Source organism: Dipodomys ordii, unplaced genomic scaffold (genome assembly GCF_000151885.1).
Source record: "Dipodomys ordii isolate 6190 unplaced genomic scaffold, Dord_2.0 Scaffold138, whole genome shotgun sequence".
Lineage (NCBI taxonomy): Eukaryota > Metazoa > Chordata > Mammalia > Rodentia > Heteromyidae > Dipodomys > Dipodomys ordii.
This window is the reverse complement of record NW_012267354.1, coordinates 1,720,233-1,729,142: the sequence shown is the minus strand read 5'-3', so window position 1 is coordinate 1,729,142 and position 8,910 is coordinate 1,720,233. Positions and strand designations below refer to the sequence as shown.

The 8,910-nt window shown below is 35.5% G+C and overlaps 1 protein-coding gene across 1 annotated transcript; it reads right to left on the bottom strand.

Moving 5' to 3' along the window:
- Positions 1 to 347: 347 nt before the first annotated feature.
- LOC105997007 (olfactory receptor 2G3-like) lies at positions 348 to 2,769 on the bottom strand. Its single transcript, XM_013031274.1, has 2 exons — positions 2,762 to 2,769; positions 348 to 1,296 (listed from the first exon to the last, which is right to left on the bottom strand). Exons 1-2 carry the CDS (start codon positions 2,767 to 2,769, stop codon positions 348 to 350), a joined length of 957 nt encoding a protein of 318 aa, XP_012886728.1.
- Between the last annotated feature and the right edge of the window lie 6,141 nt (positions 2,770 to 8,910).

Here is an 8,910-nt window from a genome sequence, read left to right as displayed (position 1 = left end):
ATGAACCCAAACATATGTAGCTATTTTGCAGTGCACTGTTTATTCTGTACAAAAGCAATTGACTAATAGATATATCTCAGCTAATAAAACAGAGCCGAGAGTTTTATAATTAAAAAAAAAAGAATAGGAAAGGACTAGAGATTCTGGAAACAGGTCTTGTTTGTACTTTGTTGGGCAACCTTATGGTCCAGCAGATAGCAAAGATGTTGATCTAGATAGGATTTATCCTCCAATGTTCCAAACCAGAAAAATGAAAGGAAGCCATTTCAGTTGCTTATAGTTTCCCCAAAAGTTGTGAGTTTTGTTATTCAGCACACATCTCATGTCATTTACTGCAGGAGAATTTCTCACTCTCCTGTGCTCTTCTCTTTCCTCACCAGCCTTCTCAAAGCTCCTTTTACATCTTTGTTTCTCAGAGTGTAAATGAGAGGGTTTAGAGTGGGAGTGATCACAGTGTAGAAAAGCGTGATGAACTTCCCTTGGCGGTGAGCATAGGAGCTGTTGGGCTGGATGTACACAGCTGTGATTGTGCCGTAGAAGAGGGACACTACAATCAGGTGGGAGCCACACGTCCCAAGAGCTTTGCGCCAGGCTTCTGCGGACCTGATCTTCATCACTGCTTGAGCGATGCATCCATAGGAGACCAGAATAAGTGTCAAGGGAAGGAGAAGCAGCACCAAGGAAGCCATGAAGAGCTGGACCTCATTGGCATGAATATCCACACAGGCCAGCTTGATCATGGCGGGAACTTCGCAGATGAAGTGATAAATTCGATGGTTTCCACAACGAGGCAGGCGAAGGGTGATGGTTCCTTGAATCAGTGTGTTGCCCACTCCACTCAGCCAGGCCACTCCTGCAAGAGACTGGCAAAGCCGTGGGTGCATCACTGCGGCATAATGAAGTGGTCGGCAAACAGCAGCATACCGATCAAACGCCATGACAGCTAGGAGAACACATTCAGTGGATCCCAGGGCCAGAGACACATAGAGTTGAATAGCACAGCCTGTGGGAGAAATTGTCTTGGATGGACCATGGAGGTTCCACAGCAGCTGAGGAACAATGCTGGTAGTGAAGCAGAGGTCAACGAAGGAGAGATTGGTAAGAAAATAGTACATGGGTGTGTGGAGCATGGAATCCAGGCAGGAGACAAGGATGATTGCTGTGTTACCTACCAGTGTCAGGAGGTAAGAACCCAGCACGGCCACAAACAGGATCTTCTCAAGTTGTGGCTGATCCGAGAAGCCCACCAGTATGAAATCACCTCCTGAACTCTCATTAATCGTCTTCATCACTCTACTCCTGAAAAGGAGAAAGACAAGTAATAAAAATGTAGGTGTTACTGGAAAGCAATCAGAACGAAATATACACCTGAGAGACGTTGACCCTAAGGATGAAGAATCAGTGCATGTTATGTATGGGGAGAAGAGAGAAAGAGGCAGAGACCAAATCGGATGGACAAAGACACGGAGAATTGTATATTCTCAGGAGGAAATAAAATAAATCAGAGTGCACAGACAACTATCAATAGATATACTGAACTATGAAATAAATGGCCCATACAAAATTATTGTTCAGTTTTTCCAAAATAGTTCATTTTTTGTTCTGGAAATCCACTTTTTAGTTCCTCAACAGAATCTATTAGAAAATCAGATGTGCTATCAAATCAGTGAACATCTTTGTAGCTATTCTGTCAACAGCAAACAATAAAAGTAACAAAAGTAGACAAACGTTTGAAATGTCAGTTGAAATGTTGAAAATGTCAGTACTTTATCTGATATATGCATTTGTCAATATCATACTAAGGGTGAAATATCCAACCATCATGTTTTAATTACGTGTTTGATATCATCTTCTTTTTAGTTTTCTATTCATTTTTTTCACATAATATAAAAAGGGACTATCTAGAGTATTTTAACAGAATCCACTGAGGGTAGCATTATTTCTTGTAGGTTGAAACAAAACTTATGTTTGTAAAAACATTATTTTAGAGTTGGATATTTTATTTTTATATTAATAAAACTAAATTTTTTCATTTTTCATATCTTTCATAAAGTTACATTTGGAGTATAAACTTCATTTTCCTTTTACAATGTCATATTGTGTAGTGGAGAATGGCAAGTCTAATTAATTCCTCCTTTTTATTTGATTTTAAAAAATAATTTTATTATCTTTACATAGTTGTACAAAAGAGTTACCAATGCAACAAAGCAGTTTATGAACACAACGTGTCTTGATTGCTTCTTAATTAAATTTTAAAGAAATTTTTAAAGAAATTTTTATTCAATTTTATTACAGTAACTTACTTGCTAAGTCAATCTGATTTTCCTAATATTGCTCAATTCTATACAAAAGAAATATTTTTAACTGATGTCCTAGTTGAGAAAACATTCTAAGTAGTTGCTTATCTTTGGCTTTTAGTCTTGCCCATTTCTTGCTCATATACGGTCATTAGAATCATTGAAAAATAGGATATTTATCAATATATTTTTATGTCAACAAAAATATTGATATATTTTTGTAATTTTTATTTCTTAAAGTTCCAAATTAATAAACTCTTTTTAAACTCAAGGCTCAAATTTGGTTCTCCTTTCTGTTTGCAGAATTATCTGCCGCCATTTCTGATTTCATTCAATCAAATCAAATTTTTGAGTACTTACTCAAATCATTTGCTAATTCTGTCTCTATGGCTCTTTCTTTTTTTTTCATTGTATTTGCTGTTTTTAATGTTTTTTATTGTAAAAATACTGCACAGAGGGGCCACAGCCACATGAGCAAGGCGATGTGTGCATTTCCTATCGAACATTATTCTCTGGCTCTTTCTGTTAATTAACCTTATCAAATTTTACTCACCTGTTAATTTTGACTTCTGGATGAACATCTTCTAAGATGTACTATGGTCCACTCCATAAAAACTTCTTTTCTGAAAAGTAGAGTTTTTTGTAACTCTGTCATTTTATTTAATTAAGCATGATAAGGTACCTAAAATGAAAAGGAAACTCTTTATTGCCAATGATATTTCTTTTAAATGTCTTTTTCCTTTATTAATGTTTCTTCTTATCCTAAGCATGCAAGCCTATTTATGAATCAGATTAGGTAATAAAGATATTTTTAATGAACTGGTGCCATTATTAGTTTTTTTCAGCTATATTTTCCCTATTTCCTGTTTAAATATGTTTAAAACATTTTAGTATATAGCACTGTAGCATGCATACAATAATTTCCTGATTTCAAAGGATACATGTGTTTGCCTCACTCTGTGCCCTCTCCATTATTTAGCCAAGGAATTTCAATATCCTTAGAAACTCTATCAGATCAGTTTTAATGCTTTGAAATAGACTTAACAGAAATGCTTGGGACTTTTCTCAAGTTAACTACTATATATTTATATCTGCAAGTTTTCCTTCCTATGCAGTTACCATGTCCAATGTGTATATTTAATTCAGTGTTATACCATTCAATCATTAGTCCCTGGAAAAATTGAGCTTATGAGTATCATAATTTACAATATCTTACATCTTTAAATGCATATATTGTAATATGAGAAGATTCTTTTTTTGTTTTCTACAATTACTGCATATACATATACACAAACATAACTTATCTGCTCAGTAACTGTACACATGGAAAGCTATTACTATATCAGAAAGACTATCTTCAGCATCACAGCAAACCACATAGTTTGAAGGAATCTTTAAAAATTAACAGTCAATAGGATATATTCCACAAAGCTACTCTTACTTTTTTTCTATTTTTGTATTTTCCTTTTCATTAATATACACTGTAAAAAATTAAGAGAACTATAAAAGTACTTTGTTTCAAGCACAATCCTTTTATAATATAAATGGTAAATGTCAACTCAATATATTATTTCATAATAAAAGCATTTAATAGAAAGCAAAGATAAAAACACATTAGTTGTTGGCTGGATGGTTTGAGAAGGCTGACATAAACACTCAAAGAAAATGTTTATGTTTTCTCCATATAGGGACATTACAATAGATGTAGATGAGGAAGAGAGAAGACATAGTCATTTCATCTTTACCTCTGCAAACTTGGTTGCTTCTCACTAGTTCTGTAAGGTGAGAAGATACTTATTTCCACAGTTATAAAATAATGAAAAAAAAATGTTCTGTAACAAGAAATGATGTGTGGCCTAGATTGGGACTCAGGGAACTCTATATTCCTCATAGGGCAATTAATACCAGCACAAGAGTGACCAAGAGCAGAGGTCTCCCAGGGAAAGTGTGTGGAAAGAAACTCTTTGGAATTCTTACAGCTTCAACCTGAAAAGTTGCCAGGCCCCTCAATTCAAATTCTGCAATAAAATCTTGAAGAAAGTGAAAATAAAGTTCTCACCTTCAAGGAGGTAAATGTACAAAGTCATGATTCCCATGGAATTGTCACCCAATGGCCCCATGGTTAAAGAAGCACTGTGTAATCAGGACGTAATTATCAAGACACATTTGCATATGTCCTATACCAAGTTAGCCACTAAGAGAGATTATCACATGTGGATTCTGTTTCAAGGAGATGAAAACAGATCATTTGGCAGTAATACATTTGCCTTGTCACTATTTCTTAAACTTTGTACAAGATTCACAGATCAAATAAAAATTTCGAGGGTTCTTAAACATACAGAGTTTTAAAAACCTGACAAACGATATTGATACTTTTCAGAAATTCACAAAATTTAAAGACTAAGTAGGCCTGCTTACATCAAATTTCTTCCAAAATACCCTCTAATATGCTAACAGCCCCTACATGTTTTAGTTATATAATGTTTTGTTCAGTAACTTAATATTTTGTTAAGAATTTGTATGAGTAGGTCATTAAGGCAGGTGTTAAGAGACCTTGTCACTGAATTAGGCATTTGAGAATAGGAAGTGCATCTGCACTTTCTAGACTTATTTCATCGTATGTCATTGTACCTAAAAATATTTAGAAATAGATAAATACAAATATTATAAAACTGATGCATAGGTGTCAATTTGATCCAAAATAAAGGCATTATAATACTGAGACAGATTAGAGTGAATGATCTATCTCTTTGGGAGGGAACCAACACAGGAATTAAGCATTGTTATGGCTCTATTAAGTATTACTAAATGTCTGCTGATCTTGATAAGTTGTCATTGTAAGCAAATTTTTTGGGGGGTGGGGGTTCAGTTGTGGGGCCTGAACTCTGGGCCTGGGCGCTGTCCCTCAACTCTTCAGCTCAAGGTTAGGGCTCTACCACAGGAGCCACTGCGCCACTTCCGGCTTTTTATTTTCTGCTTATGTGGTGATGAGGAATTGAACTCAGGGCCTCATGCATTCAAGGCAAGCGCTCTACCACTGAGCCACCTTCCCAGCCCATAAGCAAACCTTTTAATGCTTAATTTTCCTTTGAATATGCTAAGATATTGGAGATTGAGCCAGTGTGACTTCCTAATTGAGAGCTGTTAGACCCTTGCTAATGCTCCATTTGCCTGGATGAAGAACAATCAGCAAAACTGCCAACCATTTTGGTTATAGCCTAGCTGCTCTGAATATTCATAGATGTCTTGAGGATATTATAGAGTAACCATTGCCTTAAGCAGAACTCTGACTCAAGATGACACTTAGCCACAATTGTTTCAACAACTATGTTAGACATTTTGCCATCACACAGCTTAATATACTTGAGATATTTTCACTTCTGGCATACTCCTTTTCTGACTATACAATATGACTGTTAAGTTGTTGAAAGCAAGCAAAGACATGCACCTGTGCTTCACACAATGAGCAGAACCTGTCAGAACCAAAGGTGTCAGTGCTCTGAAAAAGAGCAGAATAATTACTGTAGTTGTAGAACAAGGAAAAGGTCAATTTAAATGATAGAAAAGTTTATCATGATCTACTTTTTCCATTCACCTTCCTCTATAATGAGGAGACACCAGTCTATACAAAGAGACACCAGTCTAACTCCCAAGCATAGGAGTGTTTCCTTCATTACACAGATAAAGCAGACCTTCCTTGCAAATTATCAGACTTGTTTTCATTTTTGTGGAAGCTATTTGAAAGAATGATATAATAAGCTCATCTGCCAAAATCTATAATAATTCACAGACAAAATAAGAGCCCTTGATCAGATAACTCATTGATGAATTCTACCAATTATTTAAAGAACAATTCTTCTGAAGCTCTTCCGAAAGATAGAAGAGCTTAAAAGACTTCATCTCTCTGTATCAGGCAGCTTTACTCTGAGAGTCAAGGCAAAGGAAAACATCAGGAGAAGAAAAATTTAAAACAAGATACCCTATAACACACATTTAAAATCACACACAAAATTCAAGGGAATGCAATCCAGTAGGATATTAAAATATCTAAAAACCATAAGCCATATTTATCTTGGGAAAGCAAGCATGGTTCAAAACATCAGAAAAGTAATATATCATATTAGCAAAAGGGGAGAAAACGAAACTACCTAATTATTTCAGTTGATTAAGAGTTATTTCCTAAAATCTAAAATATTTTCACAATGAAAAGCTTAGTGAAAGGCAATAAACTAAAGATACTGAGGACTTCCATTTAGTGAATAGATCCAGATAACAGACTTTTTCACCTGGAAGGCATTCTGGGCAAGCTGAGAAATGTAAGCACCTCAGGGCTCAGCAAGTGAAGGATTGGGCAACCCCCGGTCCCACCTTCTCAGGCTCCTTTGTTTGAGGATCACATCAGAAACTACCATTTCATCATAGGCATGCAATCAAGTTCCAACTCAGGAGAACTATCCACGGAAAATAGAATCCAGACTATGAAACACATACTTTATGTGGAATTTCAGAGTTAAAGAGGCTGTAAGTAGGAAGATCTCCTAGTCAAATGACTCCTTGATCTTCCCTGTTATTTCTCTTTCATATCACTAAAATGTATATATGCCATTACTAGTCTTTCTTTATTATAATAAACACTCAGAAACCTTTTGGTTGTGGTAGTTTGTTTGACTGTGTTTTGAACTCAGAGGCTTGAGCTTGTTAAGTGCTCTACTAATTAAGCCATACATGCAATCCTTTTTTGTTGTTGTTTTACTTACTTCAACCCATGTTCCTCCTACCTACGCCTCCTTCTTCATAATTGTTTATTACAGTTGTGCACAGCTATTCCTGGCATGTTTATTGACTGACATGAGATCTCATTAGCTATTTGTAGGAGCTGCTCATAAACCATAATCCTCCCAATCTCTGCCTCTTAAGTAACTGCGATTACAAATATGCCCCATCATATTGATCCAGCAGTAGGCATACTTTATCCTGTTCTTTGGCTATCCTGATAAATATTTTTAACTCTCAATTTTATTGTACTTAATACCATTGGCAATAACTAGGCACTTTGTTATTCTTGTGTGATACTGGACAATTAGGCACAATAAGCCTACTTTATTTGTGGACTTATTAAATATGGTTTTGACATACATTGGTTAAAAACACTTAATTAAAAAAAATCTGAAGTACAATAAGAGCTCCACCGATGTGAAGAAGTTCTTAGTCTCACAGTATTATCAGTGGTAATTAAGTTATCGTGTGACCAACTATTTCCCCATCCTTAACTCTGTAAAAACAATATGCTTCCCACCAAGCAAATGGTGCCACAAACCATGGTAAATGCCAATCCTTCCAATCTTACAAGGGTCTTAGAAAATGCTTAATTTAACTTACAAAGTGAGAATTTAAATTTTGTTGGAAGTTGGTATGCATTTGGTGACTGTGGGTAATATTATTGGAAAAATGAATCAAGGATCCACAGTACACTACCAAATTATATGTCTGAGCAGTTAGTTTACCCTCAATTGTTTTTCCTCCAAACCATATATTCCAGATACCCAATGATCTACTATAATCTATTAATTTAAATCATTCATAACAGTCAGAATACATATTAACTTCATCAGTATAGTATGATAAAAGTTACTTACATAGTTTTCAAAACTATTTTCAATGACCATTTAAGTGAAAGTTAAAATTTTATGTTACTAGTTTGCAATGGTTAAAGAATCAATGGTGAACAATCAAGAAAACAAACAACAAATGCTAGTTTATATTCCCACCGACAGTGTTCAGTCACTTTGGAAAGCAGTGTGGGGTTCTTCAAAAAATAAACATAGAGCTCCCTTATGACCCAAAAATTCTTCTCCTGGGTATTTATCCAACAGAACACAAACAAGGCCACAGTAAAGCCTTCAGCACAACCATGCTCTTTGCAGCACTATTCACCTTAATCAAGATATGGGATTAGCCCAGATGCCTTTCAATGGGGATGATTAGATACAGAAAAGGTGTTATATATACAAAATGGGGTATTTATTAATCTATTGAAAGATTTAGAAAACATTATATTAAGTGAAGTAAGCCAGGTTGCCAGGTTTTCTTCACTTTTGATTGATAGGATATACTGATAAATCTATAAGTAAACATGTTGGGCAGCATGCAAGCAATTACTAATGAATTAATTGAACTATAATAGACTCTATGGGACGATCAAATAGTATTTTCTTTCACAAAGGCTAGGTCAAAGCCCGACAAAATAAGTAAGTACCAGGAAATGGAGATATATAAGAGAAGGGTTGGGACCAAGGGTGACGGGTAGACAAATGAAGTGAGGAAAGGGGAAGAACGAAGTTAAGAATTCACTACGGGTCTCATATCTAAAATATACTTGGAACTCAAAAAATCCTAAGAAACAACTGCCCAATAAATAAGTGGGCGAAAGACTTAAAGAGAAACTTCTCTGAAGAAGAAAGAAGGATGGCCAATAGACACATGAAATGCAAATCAAAACATTGAGATACCACTTCACTCCAGTTAGAATGGCAAAAATCAAGAACTCTAACAACAACAGATGCTGGAGGGGATGTGGACAGAAGGGAACCTTACTTCATTGTTGGTGTGAGTG